This window comes from Chrysochloris asiatica, unplaced genomic scaffold (assembly GCF_000296735.1).
Source record: "Chrysochloris asiatica unplaced genomic scaffold, ChrAsi1.0 scaffold00403, whole genome shotgun sequence".
Lineage (NCBI taxonomy): Eukaryota > Metazoa > Chordata > Mammalia > Afrosoricida > Chrysochloridae > Chrysochloris > Chrysochloris asiatica.
In genome coordinates, this window is record NW_006408921.1 from 777,991 (window position 1) to 799,920 (window position 21,930).

A 21,930-nucleotide genomic window follows, 5' to 3' on the forward strand; every position below is an offset into this window, starting at 1 on the left:
GCTTCCTCTTTTTCTCTGACCCTCCTTCTCCAGCGACTGGTTCCTCCTGACAATATGTCCAATGTATGAGAGACGAAGTTCAGCCATCTGGCCTCCAAGGAACACTCTGGCTGCACTTCTTCCAACACAGATATGTTCTTTTGGCAGCCCATGGTACTTTCAATATTCTCCTCCAACACCATTAATTCAAAAGCATCAATTCTTCTACCGTCTTCCTTATTCACTGCCCAGCTTTCTCATGCATATGAGGTTATTGAAAACACCATGGCTTGGATCAGGCGCACCTTAGTCCTCAAGCTGACATCTTTGCTCTTCAACACTTTAAAAAGGTCTTGTGCAGCAGATTTGCCTAATGTAATATGTCATTTGATTTCTTGACTGCTGCTTCCATGACTGTTGATGGTTGATCCAAGAATAATGAAGTCCTTGACAACTTCAATCTTTTCACCGTTAATAAGAATGTTCTTGATGTCATACAACAACACTTCTGGTCTTCGGTCTTTAGTGTTTAATACATCAAATCTGTGCTTCAGATGATCTCTAAATTCAGGTAGGATATACTCAATTCATATTTTGGCTCTCATAGACTTGTTTTCATTTTCTTCAGCTTCAGTCTGAATTTTCATATGAGCAATTGATGTTCTCTTCCACAATCTGCCCCTGGCCTTGTTTTGGCTTTCCCATCATCTCTTTTCATAGATGTAGTCAATTTGATTTCTGTGTATTCCATCTGGTGAGGTCCATGTATATAATCATCTGTTATGCTGTCTAAAGAAGGTATTTGAAATGAACAAATCATTGGTTTTTCAGAATTCTATCATGTGTTCTCCAGCATCATTTCTATCACCAAGGCCTTATTTTCCAACTACTGATCCATCCTCTTTGATCCCAACCTTTGCATTCCAATCACCACTAATGATCAATACATCTTGATTGCCTGTTTGATCAATTTCAGATTGAAGAAGTTGGTAGAGTTCTTCTATTTCACCCTTAGTGGCTTTAGTGATTGGTATGTAAATCATAGGTATGAATTCATTGCTGTCATTATGTTTCTTTTTTTTGTGGTGCTTCTGGTTTCTTTGTTCTGCATGCCTTCTTGTGCTGTGTTCATATTTTTTGTGTTCTTTCATGGCAGTTTCTTTATAGTTTTAATGTTTCCATGTTCTTCTTGGATTTTAATTTTCTTGTTATGTTATGAAGTATTAATTTCCTTTGAGGTTACCTTATATTCTATTAACTTTTCCCTCCATTTAAAACAGTCTATTTTATCCTGTAGTCTACCTGACCTCCTTACCACCTGGATCTTTTTTCTTATGTTTTTACCTTCTTTCACATTGTAATTGTTTGTATCATAGACTGACCTCCCAGATCCTCTGAATTCATTCTGATAGTTTTGTTCTGTTCTGGACTCTTCCATTGTCTATTGAGTTCAAGGTGGTGTTGCCATCTATGTCAATCTCTGGTTATTGTCTATTCTTGTTGATTCTTGGTCCAAAGAAGTCCCTTTAGGATGTTTTGAAGCACAGGGTTGGCTTTGGCAAAATCCCTTAGCTTCTGTTTATCCTGGAATGTTTTTATTACTCCCTCATATTTGACTGATAGCTTTGCTGGGTAAATGATTCTTGGTTGGCAGTTTATTTTTCTTTCAGGCTTTTATATATGTCTCCCTATTGCCTTCTTGCCTGCATGGTTTCTGCTGAGAGATCAGAGCTTAATCTGATTTGCTTGCCTTGGTATGTAACACTTCTCTTTTCCCTAGCTGCTTTCAGGATTCTCTCCTTCTCTTTGATTTTGAAGAACTTGATTATTATATATATGTCTTGGTGATTTTCTTTTGGGGTCTATCCTCTCTGGGGTTCGTTGAGCTTTTTGAATGCTTATCTTTTCATTTTTCAGGATGTTAGGAAAATTTTCTTTCAGTAACTCTTCAACTATCGCCTCTGTGGACTTGTGATACATTATGACGTTTTAAAAGTATACGTATCAACTACCACACTGTGCCTTCCCTGAGACCTCAAGACAAAACAACAACAACAACAAAAAAAACCCTCACCAGACACATAAAACAAAACAGCTGATCTCAAAGTGGATTCTGACTCATATTTACCCTATGTGTGCCATTTTTTGGAAGTAGATGGCCAGGCCTTTCTTCTGAGGCACCTCTGGGTGAATTCCAGCTGTCAATCTTTCAGTTTGCAGTTAAGCACTTTTTTGCACCCCCCAGGGACTCTCACTGAGACCTCAGACATTGATAGTTGTCCCCTAGTATGTATATTCTTCTTTGTAGAGGTAGAACTCTCTGGTCATCTAGGTGGATGAGATCATGTAACTAAATTATAGCCAATGGGGGAACTGGAGGTGATGTGACCCACTCCCACTTTTAGCCATAAAAAGATTTGACACACTTCCCCTCCCCCCATTTCCCCTTTTCCACTAGCTGAGGAGATAACAAGAGTTAGAGTGACTACCTTAGATCTACCCTACAGGTGATTGAACTTTGAGAGCTGACAGCAAATCATTTGTAAAAGGTGGCTCTGAATACATAACCTCAGCAAGAGATGAGACCCCAAAACTTTCTCAAGAGCCTTCAATTGTAGGACCCTAAGAAGAAAACTCCATTTTCTACTTAGGCTAAAGCACGTCTCCCTGTTTCAGGAATGTGCCTGGTCAGTTAGTACCAGACGGAGATGACCCCCTTCCCCTATAAGCCATAAAAGTAGAGATAAACTCTCCTGACAAACCCAAGGCTAGATAATGTATGTCTTCCTTACCCTAATTAAACTGTCCTAGCATAACAAACGTCTTCCTTACCCTAATGAAGCTATCCTAGCTATAGGTAGTGGCCAATCGAATTGTGTAATCTTGTACCTTACTAAATGTAAACCAATCCTAGAGAAGTTAGGTAGAAGACCCCCAAATCTGTTTGTAAAAATCTATAAAAACCCGGCTACCAGAGAGCTCGGGGCTCTATCCCTATTCTGCTGCTCCGGTTAAGGTTAGAGACCTGGCTCGAGCTTGAATAAAACAACCTTTGTGCACTTGCATTGGCTTCTGCTTCGACTCCTCGGGTGGTTTTTGGGAACCCTGAACACTGGGCATAACACAATAAAGACCAAAAAGCATCACAATCATCTCCCTGTGCCTTTAGGAAGACTTGATTCTAGCCATCCTTTTTGTAAATGACAAATTCTTAGTAACTCTGGGTTTGATACTGAGACATGGTTCTGACTCTTCATATCCTGGGGCCAAGAGTCTTATTCTTGTCTTCTGTAATTAAAGTGAAGCTTTAGGTTGCTGAGAACAATAAGTCTCTCCCAGGCAAGTGCTCATGTGATCATTACTCAAGTTTTCAATTCTCTCTTGGCTGCTAGCATGTTAAGCACTTTGTTTTTTTAAAAAGCTCTCTGCCTTTAAGAGAGTGTCAAAATGTACCCAGTGTTTTTAGATATTAGTAACAAACTGCCTTCCAGGTGGTCTGTTCTGCAGTATTACTGGAATCACAAGTTTGTAGTTCACACTATAGTTTGGTTTTGGTTGTTCCCCATGCCCATCAGTTTAATTTCTGAGGGGCCTGTCACTTCTATACTTGTGGATCTGCCTGGAGGTAAATTGATCCCACATAATCAATACATTCAAGTGCCCATGATTCTTGCTTCTTCTACCTTCTTACTGAGTTGCTCCTACAGGTATTCAGGCATTCCTCTTCCTGCCAAAGAACTCTTTGGTATCATTGGAAGTTCTCAAGAGACCTCCCAGATGTACTCACTAACTATACTGTGGCCCTCTTTGCCTACTCTCACTGAGCTTTCCATGAGGGCACCAGAACTTCAAGGTTCCATGTAGCATCTCACCTGTCTGTTGCATATTAGAGAAAATGTTGTTATGGATTGAATTGCATCCCTCCTCCCCTCCCCCAAATACTGTATATTGTATATTGTACTAGTCACTCCTCAGAAACCCTGTACAGGGCCACTGTGGGTCAGGATCAATTCAATGGCACTTAACAACAACAACAGTACCTATGGAGGAGTCCTGGTGTGGCGCTATAGGATAAGCACTGGACTGCTAACCGCAAAGTTGATCATTCAAACCCACCAATTGCTCCTCAGAAACTCTATACAGGGAACCAAGTAGATGGTGCTTAACAAAAACATACCTGTGGTTACAATCTCCTTTGGCAGGGGATTTTCTTTGTTAGGTTAATGAGACAGTGCTAGTGTAGGCTGTGTTATAAATCAATCTCTTTTGAGATGTAAAAGAAAAGATTACCATAGTTTTGCACACTTCATTCGGGTTTTTTTGCAAACCATGCAACCCCCATTGTGCATTAGTCTCCTAAACTCACTATTTGCATTATATACCTGTGCACCTTATTTACAGTGAGTGCATTGTAAGCAAAAAATGTGTGGTAAGTAAGCAAGCACAAATGGAGGGAAGATTCAAGCCATATGATTGCCAACAAACCTAGGAATGCTGTTACGTGCTGACTCCATTCCAATTTACAGCAACCAGCCACCCTATAGGACAGAGTAGGGTTTTCTTAGGCTACTTGTAGTAAGATTTCTTAGGCTACCCCAGAGTTTCTTAGGCTGCAACCCTTATGTGGGATTCCTGGTGGGGTGCTGTAGGATAATGCGCTGGGCTGTAAGGTAAGTTTGAACCACAAGGTCGGCAGTTCAGACCCACCAACTACTCCTTGGAAGCCCTATACAGGGTCGCTTATGGGAGCAAATGACCGGATATTTTCTCCTGCAGAGCTGCTTGTGGGCTCCAACTGCCAACCTCCAACAGTCAAGCTAATTGCCCAAAGCTAAGGGGCTAGACCTGCCATGCCCAAAGGCCGAGTGAATGGGGTCCAATGGAGGGCCAGAGCTAAGGGGCCAGTGCTGTCATGCCCAAGAGACAGGAGATCAGAGCCGAGGGGGGCCAGGGGCTGGGGCTTGCCACCATAGTAGTGGAAACATTAGACTGAGGCTCCATTAGAAAATAAAACAAAAGATTTTATTCAAAGAATAATTGAAGTTCATGAAATAGAAATTAAATACCTTAAGAGATGATGCCTGAGTGTCCTCCCTTGTAGGAGAAGCAGTCAGTTTTTATTTGGTAAAGCAAACAAAGGAGATGGTTTCACATCAAAGACAGAAATATTTCCATGAGGGAAATCAAAATGCATGGAAACAACTAGTACAGTGGACTAATGGATAACATGAATATCAGTCTCCATAACCCTGAAAGCAGAGAACTATGAGGATGAGTCAAAAATTATCTGCACTTCCCCTTAGGGCAAGCCCCCTTCTAAGACTAAGACTCAAGGGGAATACACTAGCAGGCATGCGGTCTGACTGGTGACCACATTGATCACCAATAAGGGGAAGTGAGGGAAAAACAGCAATGAAGCTGTGAGCTAAGTCCAATCGTGCTCAATAGACACCTGTGAACCCAGGTGGTAACCTGGTGGGCCAGCAGTATGGCAAGACCTGGGGACTCTTGGGCCCAGAGTCAGTGACACAGCCACAGAGGACTAGAGTGGAGAGTGAAGCATCCAGCTAATAAGAAGAGAGGGCGTATGCACAAGAACACCCACTTGACCTGGCTTCAATGGCTGGATGATCAGAACTCAACTAGAAGAAGAAAGAAGAGTAAAAAAAGAGTAATCTGATACAATTTGATGAACTTGACCTACATCTATGGATGTAGGAGCTCAAAAGAGGGAACAAATCTTTACAATGAGGATCATTCCCACCCCCTTGGTACACAGGGTAAACAGGGATGGGCAACTTGGACATTGGCTACCCAAAATCGGGGAGGGGAGAACTATAAAGGCAAGAAGTGACTGGCTTACAAGCTTTCAAGAGGGAGCCTAGATCCAGAGGACGTGAAGGAAGGTAGAATCTCCACTGAGTAATATCCAATCTGTATGGGCAGGGTTGATGAAAGGAGATGGGGATAGCATTCATGTGGTACAAGAGTGAATAATTGCTATCAGGACTGACTGTGAGGGTTGGAAATGTAAAGGTAGACGTTTTGTAGCCAAAGGAGGGGAGTGGTTGACTTTGCAGTCCAGGAGCAGAGGTCCTTGGGACCATCAAGGGAGAAGAGCTGAGTGTGGGACCCTACCCAGAGAAGCAGTGATGCCAGAGATGGAGGCAGACAATGACGTGGAGAGATGGAGCAACTGGGGACTCTAGACCCATAGAGGGAGAGGGGCTCTGTGCTGATGACCGAGGGGCAGGCTTTGCAGGGTTGTTTGATGATGCATGGAGGGGGTTGTAGCCATGGCAATGAAACAATATAAGATAGGATGAATGTAAAGCTAATGTTCTCCCATGTAAACGATCACATAATTCACAATAAAAACTATTTTAAAAAAGAGGAATAATGTGAGTGAAATAAAGCTGTTTCAGGACATCAAAAAAAAAAAAAAATTACATGTGCTCCAGTTGTATTAAAATGCCCATCCGTGTCAACAGCTGATGACAACATTGAGCATACACATGAAATGCTTCTGTCAAATTGGTGAGTGATAGTGGATTTATGTGGCAAATCATTTGCAAATCAGCCATGGCTCTGCCTATGAAATAATACACAACAGACATGGGTTTCAAAAGCTTTGCGTGAGATGGGTACAGAAACAACTCATGAAAGAGCATAAACATAAGTGTTTGGACATCTGCAAACAAAATTTGGACCGATACCCGAAGGAAGGTAAAAGTTTCTTTAAAAAAAAAAAGGAAGGTAAAAGTTTCTTTAAAAAAAAAAAAAAATAGGGATGAGATGTGGATGCATCACTATGAGCCTGAGAGTAAACAGCAGAGTATGGAATAGAAACATCTTCAATCACTAACCAAGAAAATGTTCAAAAGTCAATTATCAGCTTAAAATTGATGCTTACCATTTTCTGGGACTCTAAAGAGCCAGTGGAGTCCTGGTGTGGCAATGTGGGTTAATGGGCTGGACTGCAAAGTCGCTTGAACCTCAATGTCAGCAGTTCAAGCTCACCAGCGGCTCCTAGGAAACCCTATACAGGGTCTCTATGGGTTGGAACCGACTTGAAGGTACTTAACAACAACAAACAAAAGGGCCAGTATTGGAACACTCTCAGAAAACAGGTTAAAAAATCAACAGTGCTCCTTACAGTGAGATACTCACTAAAGAGCTGAAGCCTAAACTTCAGATTAAACACTATCCAAGGGCGTTGTGATCTTGCATGACAATGCAAATCCACACACCTCTGCCCACACTATTGACACTATGCAAAAACTTTGTTTTGAGGTGTTAAGGCATCCTCCCTATAGTCCTGATCTTGTTCCATTGGACTTTCACCTGTTTGGTCCCCTGAAAGCAGCCCTTCGAGGATGAAGATTCACAGCTGATGAAGAAGTAAAGACAGCTGTGCATTTATGGCTTGCAGCTCAACCTAATTTTTCTAATAAGGGAATAGGGAAGTTTGTTGACAGATGGACAAAGTATATTGAAAAGCAAGATTATGTTTAAAAATGATGTATTTGTCTTTTCTAAAAAATTGATTAAAATAAATTCTACAACCAGAGTGTGGATAATTCTTGACTCACCCTTGTAGATGGTGACTAGCTGCCACTAACCAGTTGCTCTGATCACATCAGAATGTCCTGGGTAGAGCAAGAGAAAAATATGGAACAAAACACAAAATCATTTTAAAATGACAAGGGTTACTGGCAGATCGAGATTGGTAGAATCCCTAAGACTGTGGCCCTTACTCACCCTTCAGGTATGGAAATAAACTCACCCCCATGGCCCAATTGTCAGCCAAACAAGAGACAGGTCTATAAGGGGTACAATAAGACTGGTGGTGGTGGTGTGCCATGGAGTCGGCTCTGACTCATAGCGACCCTGTATAGGGTTTTCGAGGCTGTAAATCTTTACAGGAGTAGAAAGCCTTATCTTTCTCACACAGAACCACTGGTAGTTTTTCGAACTAGCTGACTTTGAAGTTAGCAGACCTCGTAACCACTATGTTACCAGAGCTCCTTAACAATAAGACTAGGGAAGTGCACACTCCTTAGAATTATCCACCATTTGAAATCAAAAGGGAAGCATTTATCCAAGGACAAAGTTCAGAAGGGTTATTTAAAAAAAAGAGAGAGAGAGGAATGGAATCAGAAAACATAGGGAGGCAGTGGGATAAGTGATGTTTCATTGTAGATTGCAATCAATGATATGAAACAAAATGTGTATGATATTTTGAATGGAAAACTGGTCTACTCTGTTGATCTACTGTAGACACATGAAACTGAATGGAAAATTGATCTACTGTAAGATGCATGAAACAAAATGTGTGTGAATTTTTTAATGTAAAACTGATCTACCCAATTCACAGTAAATAAAAAGTTTAAAATAAAATAAAAAGCTGAGGGTCAATTAAGATACAGGCCTATACTCAGAATCCAGAAAACATGGCCAATACTCAAGTGTCCTTAGAGAATAGAGGATTATTTTCAAGATATTAGAGTTCATGCAATTTGTTCTGTTGGGTTCTGGATTTGCTTGGTACTTGTAATCCCTTCTTTCCTTTCAATTTCTGTCATTTGTAATGGAAATGTCTATCTTGTGTCTGTTCCACAATTGTACTTTGTTATTGTTGTTGGTAAGTGCAATTGAGTTGGTTCTGACTCGTGGCAACCCTGTATAGGGTTTCTGAGGAGTGGCTGGTGAGCTTGAACCGCCGACCTTGAGTCCAAACTGACCTTGCAGTCCAGCACATTAACCCTCAGCACAAGAAACAGATTATTTATATTCTAGATTTCACCAGTCCATAAATGAAGAGGAATCTTTCCCCAGGATTGAATATGCCTAAAGTCATATTCGATTTAGATGATTTAGATGGACTTGGAGTTGATTGATTAATACTTTTGAATGATACGATGGGGTGAATTTTGGAGGCCTAAATGGTGAAATGATTGAGTTGTGTACTTCAAGAATACGTGTGCAAATTCTGGTACCTCTATCTGTGTTTATAGTCCCATTTTGGAGTGGGTTTTCTTTGATAAATTAATGGGGCAGGATTAGTGTAGGGTACGTTTTAAGTGACTTTCTTTTGAAATATAAAAGAGCAGGTAAGAAGCAAATAGGCAAGCAGACATGGAGGGGGAGATACATGCCACAGGATCATCAAGGACAGTACCCTGAATTCATACATCTAAGCCTCCTAAGCTGTAGTGGTTATGAATTGGGCTGCCAACCTCAATGTCAGCCGTTTGAAACTACCAGCTGTTCTGTGGGAGAAAGATGAGACTTTCTGCTCCCTTAAAGATTTACAGCCTCGGAAACCCTATACAAGGTCAACTATGAGTTGGAGCTGACTTCACAGCACACCACTACCACCAAACTGTAAGGAAAATAAATTTATGTTTGTTAAAACCATCCATTTGTAGTAATTTCTGTTGCAGTTGTCCTAGATAGCGCCTTAAAAGGAAGAGCCCCAACACAGTATGAATTGACACCCAATGTATTACAGAGATTTTTGCTAAACAAGTTTGTGTTATGATGAGCTTGCTATCACTGAAGATACCTGAGGGTCAGTCCTGTTGTGTGTCCTGTAAGACACCCTGTGGAATTGTTATTGTTGTTGTTAAGTGCTGTCAAGTTGGTCCCAACTCATAGTGACCCTGTATAGAGTTTCCAAGGAGCAGCTGGTGAGCTTGAACCACCAACCTCGAGGTTTAAACTGACCTTGCAGTCCTGTGCATTACCTCAAATAATCCCATCAAGAGAGAAGATAGGCATTTGTCACCAGTTGGCTGATTGTTGGGGAGCTGTTACCAGTTGTGCTCCCAAGCATCATAGAAAACTCAGGCAGAGAAGAGAGAAAGATGGAGACAGCTGTGGCACAGAGTAATGATAATTGCCACAGAGATCATGTCTGCCTGTTTACTGTTGTATCCCCAGAGTCCAGAACAATGTGTAGTTTATGTTGTTGTGTGCCATCAAGTCGGTTCCAATGCATAGCAACCCTGTGTAGGGTTTCCAAAGAACTGCTGACATTGTGGTTAGCAGTCCAATGTTTATCCACACCAGCGCCTGTAGCTTATAGTGAGGTGCTTAATAAATAGTTTATAAGTAAATTCTGTGTGCGTGCTAGACCCTGTAATGGGTACTGGGTAATATCAAGAATTTGACTCTTTTATCTATATAGACTGGTGTGGCACTGTGGGTTAATGCGCCAGACTGCAAAGCTGTTTTAACTGCAAGGTTGGTAGTTCAAGCTCACCAGCTGCTCTTTGGAAACTCTATACAGGGTCACTATGGGTCGGAACTGACTTGACGGCACTTGACAACAGCAACACCAACATCTATATAGACTCAGTCCCCTACCTCCTGTCCCATTCCCTCAGCAGCTCCTCAATCTCCTCACCTGGTTTCCATCCATCCCAGAGAGTAGCTGTGAGCCCCTAGAAGTGTGAGGCTCCTAGGGGCTCATACCACGGATGCCACTGACCCTCAGCAGTGCTGGACCATCCTTTTGTTTCCCAGTCCAGAGGCCTCTCTTCACCTGCTCCCTTCTGGATCCCACAGATGGCAGAGGCAGCACCCACAGGATCCTTGTAGACTCAACTGTAGCCAGACTCGGGGGGAAAAAAAACTTCAACCAAACTTCTATGGAGGAGAGTTCATCTCCTCAGCACTACCTCACAAGTAAGGTCAGCGAAGAAAGCACTTGTGTCAAGAACAAAATTTAAATGGGTTCCCAAAAAATATTCTGTGCTCAAGATAGTATTTTGATGCCATCTATTTTGAATAGATGGCATTAAAATATTGGAGTCCCAGTGTGGCACTGACCACAAAGTCAGCAGCTCAAACTCACCAGCTGGAAACCCTATACAGGGTCATGATGGGTCCAAAACAACTTGAGGGCACTTAACAACAATAATCATAATTTTGAATATGAAAACTAATACAAAAACCTATGATGAACAAAATACAATTTGAAATAAGGACAGGGTTGGTGTTACTGATTTTTCCTTTTGCCTCAAACTCCAAAATGATTCAACACTGCACAGGTAGTGACCCAGCACCATCTGAACGACACTGTTACTGAACGACACTCACTGAGGGAGGTAATTGGGAGGGAAGTGTATCGATATCTGTAACTTACTTTGATAACACACACACATACACACACAAATAAGATGGATTGCTGGATGGATAGATAGGGGATAGACAAGGCATTGTAAAATGTTCATTGTTCAAACTAAGCGGTGGATGTATGGGTGGTGGTGTTTATATGCCGTGGAGTCAGTTCTGACTCATAGTGACCCTGTACAGGGTTTCCGAGGCAGAAAGCTTCATCTTTCTGCCATGGAACAGCTGGTGGTTTCTAACTGCTGACCTTGTGGTTCACAGCCCAATTTGTAACCACTATGCTAATTTCTTCCATCTTTCTTGTTTATTTCAAATTTTTCATAGTAATAGAGAAAAAGAAGTTAAAAGATGCTAATGACACCCAAGACTGGCTGTTTGGTGTCAAATCAGCCTTAAGTCTCTGGATATCCATGGGCTGGTGAGAACTACAGGCCCCTTGCTGGTCTTAGTTCTTCACCTCACCATCACACCCCAGGAATATTAAGTCGTCCCCAAACCTACCTCCTCTACCAAAGCTTCTCTTTGTTCTTTGATCTTGAAATCTTCCCTAGAATAGTGAGGTCTGGATCCTTTCCACTTCCTCACAGATACCCACGGGGTCTATTTAACTATGTCCCTCTGTCCCAGACCTTGAGCGGAGGACACCAGTCCCTGGGATGGGGATGCCATGTCCAATAAAATAGTAAAGAATCTTGTTTGAGAACGAACAAGAAATCCATTTTTGAAATAATAAGGACCTAAAACAAAGTATTAGAGATAAGTAATAATTATCAATTGGGAGGGCCCATGATGTAGGTGAGAAGTGCTTAAGAATCTGGGTTATTTGCAAAAGAGCGTCCCCAAATTCTCAAGGAGGAGCATTCTCTTCGAGGTATGCACCGCGCGCTCCAGCCGCTGGGGGGCGAGCGGGCCTTCTCCGGACCGTGATCCTCAGAAGTGGCGGCGACTCCTGGATTCCTCCCGCGGCAAGATCTTGGTTGTTCCACGTAGGGCTCTTGGCACAGTGGGCCCCGCGCGCCGACAGAGTGGCTGCTTTGGTCGTGGTAGGGACAGTTTTCGAGGGTCCACAGTGGGTCCATTCAGGACGCTCGGAAAGAATTGATGAGAACTAATGGGAGTCCCAAGGAGCTCTGGTGGCATAGTGGTTACGAATCGGGCTGTTAACGGTCAGCAGTTCGAAACTACTAGCTGTTCCGCAAGAGAAAGATGAGGCTTTCTGCTCCCGTAAAGATTTACAGCCTCAGAAACCCTGTGCAGGGTCGCTATGAATTAGAACCGACTCCACGGCACATAACCAGTCCTGGTGTGGCGCTGTGAGCTAATGCGTCAGATTGCAAAGTCGTTTCAACTGCAAAGTCGGTGGTTCAAGCTCACCAGCTGCTCCTTGGAAATCCTCCACTCGACGGCACTTAACAAGAACAATGGGAGGCCTAGAGTTCTGGTTTGGCGCTGTGGGTTAATACGTTGGACTGCAAGGTTGTTTTGAATCTCAAGGTCGGCGGTTCAAGCTCACCAGCCGCTCCTGGGAAACCCTATACAGGGTCGCTGTGAATCAGAACCACCTTGATGGCGTTTAGCAACAACAACAATGGGAAGCCTGTAGGAGTCCTGGTGTGGTTCTGTGGGATAAAACACTGGATCGCAGCAAGGTCAGCGGTTCAAACTCACCAACCGCTCCTGGGAAACCCTATAAGTCGAGATCAACTCTAAGACACTTAACAATAGCAATAACAAAGGAGCTTTGCCAGACTGAATTCGCTCAGGAGTTCTTCATTTTCTTCTTTTCAGCGGCTGCGTAGTGGTTACGAATCGGGCTGCGAACCACAAGGTCAGCAGTTCGAAATTAACAGCTGCTCCGCAGGGGAAAGATGAGGCTTTCTGCTCCCGTAAAGATTTACAGCCTCGGAAACCCTGTTCAGGGTCGCTATGAGTCGGAAACGACTCGAAGGCACTTAACAATAACAACAACAACACGCACTGAGACAACCTTTTGGTGGTGGTGGTAGGGAGGGGACGAAGATGGTTCCCTTCTATTCTTCTATCTTTTCTCCCAGCAGCCATATTGCACGTCTGAAAATTGGTGTTCCACTTGCGAGGGTGCAACTCGCCCTTGGGCGTCTAGGGAACTGGCTCTCCTCCTCTGCCACCCTCAGGACCCACCCTTGGGGATCCCCCTTCTCCCCTCCGAGCCTCCCCCCGCGAAAGTTCAGTACAAATCCCGGAGCAGGTATGTAGTGGAGCGGAGCCAGTCGAGCCAACGGAGGTGGCAATCGTGGTGTGTAGCTACTCGTCCTTTTAAAAACGGGAAAGCCTGCGCTGCTGCTGCTGCGGACGCGCCCACCTCCCTTCCACTGCAGATGGGTAGGTGTTTTCGCAAGGCAGTGGACTATGCTCACGCCAGGAGCCGTGGACTCCCTGAGGAGCGGTGGGAAACGAGGCAGGGAATTGACCAATCTATCCCCCAGGCTTGGGAGACATCTGCAGGTGTCGGGGACATAAAGCTGAAGACGCTCCTATCAGCTCAGGATTCCGAGCGTGCGACATTACTAACAAAGGATGATTGGGGAAATAACAGTGGACATCTCAAACTGACATTTAAAACGTCAGTCACAACCGCCGGCCGAGGGCTCCGGGTCTTGTCTCCTCCTCCCTCCTACTCGTGTTCTGTGGCTTCAGAACCAGGGTGATACCAGGTCACCTCTGTCACATACGCGTCACGGAGCACGCCCACACAGACGTTCTGCACTCGCACACACTCACCAAAGGCTCTCACACAATACCCACCCCACACACGTATCTTCACATCGAATTTCTGTTTCTCACACACATGCACGCGTGATGAACGAGCGGTTCTCAGGTTCTTTCCAGCTCAGCGAGCATGCATAAATCATAAATCGTTCCAAAAGAGGCCTTTGCCTCAGCGGTGGAGCTCAAGGACTCTCTTTGCGTGGCGGATCTGGCAGTAAGGGCTGACCTAGAGAAGCACCCACTGTCCTTGGTACCCGGAAAGTCTGGCCCAGATACTGCCAAATTACCTCTGACCTGCCACTCCTCTTCTGGAGTCGCATCCCGCAGACCTTCTGGGTCACTGAGACAAACACATTCTCAAGCGGGCTCCGCAGGAAAAGGGAGAAAAAAAAGGACTCAGGACTGTGGATTCTCTTGGCAGCCACTGAGTGCAGCCAATTCGGACCAGAAGGGCAATTCTATGTGATGAGAGAAGCGAGTGGGGAGCTGAGCTGGAGACGGACCCCGGGCCTGTTGTAGATAACCTGCTTTTTTCCGAGTTGGCTATTATTTTGTGGGTTTCTTTGTGCTCTTGCTTATTGCCTGTGTCCCCCCTTCTAAACTGTCAGCTCCAGGAAGGGCAACGTTGATTTGTTCACTTACACTCTGAACAAAAGTGTAAGGTTTTGTACATAAAAGTATTTTGTTTGTTTGCTTTTTTAAGAATTGAAATCTGAGGCCGTTCACCAAATTCTCAGATGAATCTTATCCTGCGGAAAGTTTTGGAATAAACTTTGTCCAGTGACTGGGGGCCTGAACGGCTCCACCACCACTTGTTCCTTTCCCGGCGTCCCCAGACACCTCGAGCTCATCTCTCTTGGTGCCTAGGTTCGAATCAACCTCGGAGCTCCCTCGGATTGCTTTAAGCACTGCAGCAGTTCCTCCTCCTCCACCACCACTTCCCGCCCCCTGCTGCCTCTTTCTCTAGGCGGGAGCCTGCCTCCCTGTCACTCACCGCTCGGGGATCCTGGGCCCCTGAGAACGTGCAGAACTGACATATGATGCTGCTGCGCGCACGCCTTTGTTTCTTCTTTATTTGCGGATATAATTATGCACCGCACTCTAAGTTAGAGATAGATTTTTTTCTGATATACATTTCATCTTATCACCACGAACACACCACACGCACAGTAGAACAGTTCCACAATCTGATAAATTGCACAAGATGAGTTTGGATTCCTGAAAACAGGCAGGCAAGATGGCCCCCTGTGGCTTCTTGCCTATCCGTTTAACTGGAGGAAATCTCCCACCAGAAACGGAATTCCCGGCTAGGCTTTCCCGCTGCAGGATTGAAATGTCTCCGGAATGGGAAGAGCTCTTGCTAGAAAAGACTGGACGCGGCAGATTTCCGAGCACTGGATGGTTGTGAAATGTCCCCCCAAGGTCGTTTTCGCGCCTGCGAGCTGTGTCCCCTCTTCCTCCCCTCCCTCCCCGGTGGCTGGGACCCTAGCGTTGGGACAGCTCCCGGAAGGACAGAAAATTCTACCCACAAATTCGCCCGACTCATCCAAACCAGGGCGTCATGGAAAAGACAGAACAACAGAAACGCAGACGGGATGGATCATGGATCCCGATCCCCCCACCCCCCATTCCCCGAATAATCAGAAACTAGGAACCAGAGATGTTGCAAGCTTGGCTTCCCAAGCGCAGCGGCAGGGCGCACGGGGCTAGGGAGGGTGGAGGAGAGTTGGGCAGGCGGGGGCAGGGGTGGATGAGACGGTGGGGGAGAGCGCGGGGGCGTGGCCGGGGCGCCCTGGAACTCTAGTCCTCCGAGTTGGTTCGGTAGGCCTCGATGAGGCCCTCCAGCGAATGTATGAAGCCGGACACGCTGCAAATGCCACCGATGACGAAGATGGCGACGTCAAAGAAGACTTGGTGCCACAGCAGCTTGCGCCAGAGCAGGCGCAGGTGGAAGAGGCTGGGCAGCAGGAAGCAGAGGCCCGCGCCGGTGAGGCTGCCTGTCAGGCCCATGAGCAGCGCGAAGTGCGGCACGTAGATGGCCATGAGAAGGGTGAAGACAACGAGCGCGCAACGCAGCGTCAGCCCCCAGGACTTGAGGCGCCCGTCGCCGCCGTAGCAAGCGGGGAAGAAGGCGCGGCTGCCCTCCTGGAAGAGCGACTTTTCCAGCACCTCGACAGCAGCGAAGAAAGGCAACGGGTAAGACAAGAGCGCCTTGGCCACCAAGAAGATGTTAACTACGGCGCGGATGGAGCCCGGCAGGTTATCCGTGATGACCTCCTTGGTGTCGTCGGCCCAAGTGAGGTAGGCGACGAGCGCGAAGAGGCCCTTGAGCACGCAGGCAGCTATATGAGTCCAGTTCATCATGCAGTGGAACTCGCTGGGCTGCTGCATGTTGCCCTCGAGCGAAGGCAGGAAGATCTGCGATGTGTAGCTGAACACAATAATGCCAATGGATATGGGGAACTTCTTAACGTCGATATAGAACTTAACCTTCTCCCAGGCCCAGTCACGTGCCCGCGATAGGCAGTAGGCGATGACCAGGATGTTGATGACAAAGTGGGCCAGAGTGCATAGCAGGCTGAACTTGGACACGGCCTTGAGGTTCTTGAGGAAGGCGCAGGGCAGCAGCACGGCCGTAGCAATGATGGACCAGGACTTCTGCGACACTGGCAGCCCCGGGAAGCTGTTATACATGAGGTTGCCACTCACCACTACGTATAGGATGCATGTCATGACCAGCTCGATGATCTGTGCCACGTTCACCACGCGGCCGCCCAGCGTGGGGAAGCGTGGGGCACAACACGCGTTGGCGATAGCCACATACGAGTCCCGCACGCGCACCACTTCTCCGTCCTCGTTTTCCTCGTACAGGCACGCGATGAGGATCTTGCCGGTGTAGCAGCACACAACGGCGGCGAAGATGATGAGGAACAGCCCCAGGTAGCCGCCATGCAGGATGGCATACGGCAAGCCCAGCACGAACATGCCCTGTGGAGCGGAGAAGCAACCAGACGCAGGCGCTCAGCTAACGCAGCTTTGGAAGTGGGGCCCTGGGGGCGTGGCCTAAGTGTACTGCGGGAAATTACTTGTTTTTCGGTCAATTCCGATTCTAGGGACCTTGCAGGGCAGAGTAGAACCTCTCTTTGGGGTTTCTGAGACTGTAGCTCTTTATGGGAGTAGACAGCCTCATCTTTCACCGCTGACCTTGTGGTTAGCCGTTCAATGTTTAACCCATGGCACCACCAGGACTCCTTGCATGGCCAGAGTTGGTTGGTGATTGTGGGTCCTCGAGTCAGAGGGTTTGAACTACTGCTGTTGGGTTTGAACTGCAGTCCAGTGCTTATCCTACAGCGCCACCCCAGGGCTCAGTGACCCTATTGTTGTTAAAATGCCGTCGACTCCGTTACAACTCATAGTGACTCTGTATGTTGTTGTTGTTAAGTGCCGCCGAGTAGATTGCGACCCATAGCGACCCTGTATAGGGTTTCCAAAGAGCAGCAGATGAGCTTGAACCGCCGACTCTGCAGTTCAAATGGCTTTGCAGTCTGACGCATTAACCCACAGCGACCAGGACAGAGTAAAACTCCCCATAGGGTTTCCAAAGTCTTAAATATCAAAACTGACTGCTACATTCCCCCCCCCCAAAAAAAAAGTGGCTGGTGGGCGCCAACTGCTTTTGGTCAGTAGTCAAGTACTTTAACCATTGCGCCACCGGGGTTTAACCCTCTTCCCCTGAGGTGCAAGCCCCGCTCTCACTCTCTTTAGCGCCCTTCCAGTCATATAAGCAGCCCTGGTTAGTGGGTTACGAGAGTTGGGTTGCTAACCACAAGGTCAATAGTGTGAATCTACCAGCCTCTTCGTGGGAGAAAAAAAAAATGAGGCTTTCTGCTCTGGAAACGATTTACAGTCTCGCTGAGTGGAACGGACTTACCAGCGCACACATGAGTCGGAATGACACTGTGGCAGTTGATGTGTTTTGTTTTAATTTTTGGTTTGTAATAAGGGTACTGGGGTATCTAATGGGGAGTCTGGGTGTTGAATCACTTATGGAGAAAGAGAGCGAGAGGGGCTGAGAAGGAAAGGTGAACTAACGTCTAGAAGATGAAGAAGGGACTGGAGGTGAGTGAAGCCACAGGGAGGGAAAGGAAAAGTGAAGATACTTGGAAGCAGTTCTTGGGAATGGGACCAGAAGTGAGGCCAAGAAGCGGGAAGAGGAGGAAGACGCGAGAAGGGGCCAGAAGGAGCTAAGAAATGTAAAAGGGAAGGGGGACTTAAGTTGGGGATAAAGTGAGGTGCTAATGTGGAAACGGAGTCCTGGTGTGGCGTTGTGGGTTAACGTGCTGGACTGCAAAGTCGGTTTGAACAGCAAGGTAGCCGGTTCAAGCTCACCAGCAGCTCCTCAGAAACCTTATACAGACAGGGTAGCTATGGGTCTGAATCGACTCAATGGCCCTTAACAACAACAATGGAGAAGAAAACGTTTTAAGGAGGCAGTGGAGGGTAAAGAGATGGGTTCGGTAGGAAGAGGACCTGAGGGTGGGGCTTTGCCAAACGAAGGCAGAAGATGTAGAATTCGGGCTTTTGAGGGCGGGCCCTCAGGCGCTCCGGGGATGGAGAGGAGTGCAGGGCTATCCGTAAAGAGTCTTAGGGCAGTGCAGTGATGGGTTGGATATAAGAGAAGGGGACTTCGGGTAGATTATAGCAGTTGCGGGTCTAAGAGGGTTGGGTGTGTGTGTGCGAAAGCACGGGCGCGTAAACTAGATAAAGCCTAAGGAATCTAGAGCCACAGTCCTGAGGTTGGGTTGAACGCATGCGGAAGAAGGATTTAGAATCCACTGGGGAAGAAAACCTAACGAAATCCAAGGCCACGGAGGCCTACGGGCCTCCAGCCTTCCGTCCTGGTTGTCCTCCAGGTCTCCAGAACGCGGCCTACCAAGACACCCCAGACAACCAAATGGGTAGCAACGAAGGCTAGTTCGGCCTCCGGATCCCATGGAGCAAGAGGCGTCTTGTGTCTCACAGCCTAGTTCTCAGGACCGGGCGTAAACCCTCTAAGCCCGGGTTCCGGAACAACCCCGCCATTTCCTACCGCTCTCGGGAAGTCTACGTTCTGCGCCCCAACTACTGTACGCTTCCGGGACATCTCTGGGCCACGCCGCAGGGCTCCGGGGCACCTGGGGGCGGCGGCCTCCTCTACCCCGAGAGCCGCATCCTGCACGCCCCAGCCCAGCGCCGGGGTCGTTGTGCGGGCTCCAAACCTGACCCTGGCGGAGTTCGCAGCCGCCTGGTAGGGTTGGGGTGGCGTAGAAGGGGGGTAGGGTAGGGGAAAGGGGTTTGGTAATCGAAAGGAAGATTGGCGGGCTTGGAGACCAGAGCTGCCATACGCTTTGGGTGGTGGCTTGGTCAGGTTTGGTACAGCTGTCTCTGTATTAACTTGCGGAACACCCGGAATTTCGGGAAAGAGGGGTGAATATGTTCGCAGGCAACGCCGGGGCTACTAATGCTTGTGTGTGTGCATATGTGTGTGTCTCAATCTGTCCCCAATGGCTACATTTTGAAAATGAGGGCTGGGTTCCATGTGTTTGAGTCTGTGTGTGTGTGTTACGGTTAGGTTAAAAAGGTGTGAGCGTGTTTGGTATGTATAGGCATGCGCTTCTGTGGGGAGGGTGCTTGTGGGGATAGTTTCTTGGTCTCTATATAGATGCATATCCCGTGCGCCTGTGCGTGCGTGTTGGTTTGTGGGGAGGGGGGTTGTGGGCCTGCCTAGGTACGTGTGTGCGCGTGTTTGTGCGTGAATCTCGGGGGAGGAGACTCCCAGACTCAGCAATTTCATCCTGAAAATGCAGCTGTGAATCCATTCCAGAGACCCAGGCCATACCTTTTACCTTGAATCCTGATTTTCTTTCTCCCTCAGCCACCCCCTCCCCAAACCCTCCGCGGTGTGTGTTCTCCATTTTCCGTTTTTTTGCCGGGTCTCGGGACTGTGTCTCTCTGGCTGCGCCTCAGCCTGGCTGTCCTGCGGATGGAGTCTTGGGAGGGAGGCACGACCAGGGACAGAGATCCCCGTTTAGGGTTAGGAGGGATGAGGAAAGGAAAAATCCCAGGTACAGGAGAGGGTTCTGCAACCGAAATCACCCGGGAGACTCCATTCTGGGTAGAGCCCAGCGCACAGGGTTGGAGGGTGGGATGCCCCCACCCCCCCACACAGCTGAGAATCCCGCGGCGGAGCGCCGCGCCCCGCGCTCACCTGGATGGCATTGGTCACGTTCCAGCCCGCCTCCCACGCTGTGATCTTGGGCTTGTCTTGGCCCCCGAACTCGCCACCAGGCCCCACGGCCTGGTCCTTGGAGCCCGAGGGCGGCAGAGGCACGCCGCCGCCGCCGCGCTGATAATGGATGTCTCCCTCGACGGGCGGTTCAGCGCCCTCATCCCCGCAGGGCTCACCCTCGGCTTTCAGGATGTCCATCTGCAGGCCCTGTCGGTGCTCAAAGTCGAGATCGTCGCAGTGCGCGAAGCCTACCGCCTCCTCGTCCGTGGCCGCCTGAAAGCCCATCCTGGCAAACATGCCGCTAACCTTGGCCTGGGACTTGTTGGATACCGACGTGGCAACATTGGACAGCTTGCTGCGGAGTAGGGTGGCCATGGCGGCGGCCGAGCCCGAGGGGGCTCAGGGGAGTACAGAAGGAGCTGGGGATGCAAGGACGAGGCAGCGAGGGCCGGACGACCCGAGGCCGCTATCTCCGCTTGCTCTCCCCGCAGCGCCCGGGGGCACTCTGGCTCATGACCCTCTCGGCCCGCGCTCCAGGCTCGCTCCGGACGGGACCGGCGGGCGGGCGGACGAGCAGCGGGTCTGGCAGAGCGGCGGCGGCGAGAGCACTGCGGAGCTGCCGCGGGGCGCGGGCTGGGCTGCGGAGGGCGGCGGCGGCGGCGGCGTCAGAGCAGCTACGCGAGGCTGGCGCGGCGCCCCCACCAGTGCGTAGTCCTTTGCGTTCCCGCTCCTCTGAACCCAGGGGGAGGAGGAGGGTTGGAGCAAGGGAAACACCCGGAGGCAGGGGACTTGGGGAGGGGGCGAGGAGAGAAAAGAGGCACGACGGGATTCAGGTTAAGGGAGATGGGGCAAGCAAAGGGCGCCCTTGGGAAGGTGGTGAAAGGGAGCGCACCAAGAAGGAGGGGGTGCGGAGGACCGGAGTGGGGGCTGGAGTGCTGCATTTCTGGGGGAGGTGCTAAGCTCTCTTCCTGGCCCTTCCCACTTTGCCTCCGCAAGGAGGGGGCACTTGAGAGCTGATTCTAGCGGTCCCCCCGCCCCTAGACAACCCCTTCCACGTCCGTGAGCCGCGAGGCCCGGGATTCTTTAACTAAGGACTGGCCTGGGCACCCAGAAAGCCAGTAGGACTGAGTTACTCTACTTTGGCGGCGCGGGTCGTCCAGACGTCTATTTGTCTCTTACCATTCCTCTTAATTCTGGTCACAAGCCCCACTTGAGGGCAGAAGAGTCCTATATGGGCCACTTTCAAGGATGCCCAGCTCTGAGCTCCGTCTCTGGGGGCTGTCTCTGCGCGTCCTGGGACGGCGCGATAAAGCGATTCTGTGGGTCACTCGCCCACCAACCGCTCTCCAAATGTGTGCAGAATGGAGGCGAAAGGTTGGCTTTTCGTTTTCTTTTCGTTTGTAGGGGAAAAGTGCGGTTGGAAGGAGGCAGGACTTGGTGAGGACACCTCCCAACCTCTTCATGGCGGGTCGACGAATGCCTACGCTATATGGGGGCGCAGCCGAAGTCCGCTATACAGGGGCGCAGATCACCTCTGCTTAGGACCCGGGGCGCGGGGACGCGCGGTGCTCTCCGGCGCTGCTCTGACCGCTGCCGCCAGGGTCGTGGGAGCCTGAGCTGTTTCAGTTGAGTGTGGTGCGTGTGTGTGTGCGCGCGCGACTGAGAGAGACCGAGAGACAAAGACGGATGCTGCATCAGATAGATCTTTGGGCTGGATCTGTGAGTGACGGTGAGAGTGGCGTTTTGTCACCTTGTGTAGTTTGTGAATGTGTAGTTTTGTGTGCTTTTGAGTCTGC

General features: G+C 48.3%; 1 protein-coding gene across 1 annotated transcript; it reads right to left on the reverse strand.

Moving 5' to 3' along the window:
* Window positions 1-14,922: 14,922 nt before the first annotated feature.
* On the reverse strand, window positions 14,923-20,768 carry SLC32A1 (solute carrier family 32 (GABA vesicular transporter), member 1). The gene is made up of 2 exons (XM_006876634.1): window positions 20,114-20,768; window positions 14,923-16,854 (listed from the first exon to the last, which is right to left on the reverse strand). The coding sequence occupies exons 1-2, from the start codon at window positions 20,507-20,509 to the stop codon at window positions 15,667-15,669; spliced, it is 1,584 nt and encodes a 527-aa protein (XP_006876696.1). The 5' UTR covers window positions 20,510-20,768; the 3' UTR covers window positions 14,923-15,666.
* Window positions 20,769-21,930: the final 1,162 nt, after the last annotated feature.

Coding starts and splice junctions, on each gene's coding strand:
- SLC32A1 (XM_006876634.1), bottom strand. CDS start 20,509: ATGGCCACCCTACTCCGCAGCAAGCTGTCCAATGTTGCCACGTCGGTA. Junction 16,855..20,113: donor ACGTGACCAATGCCATCCAG/GTGAGCGCGGGG, acceptor TCCGCTCCACAG/GGCATGTTCGTGCTGGGCTT.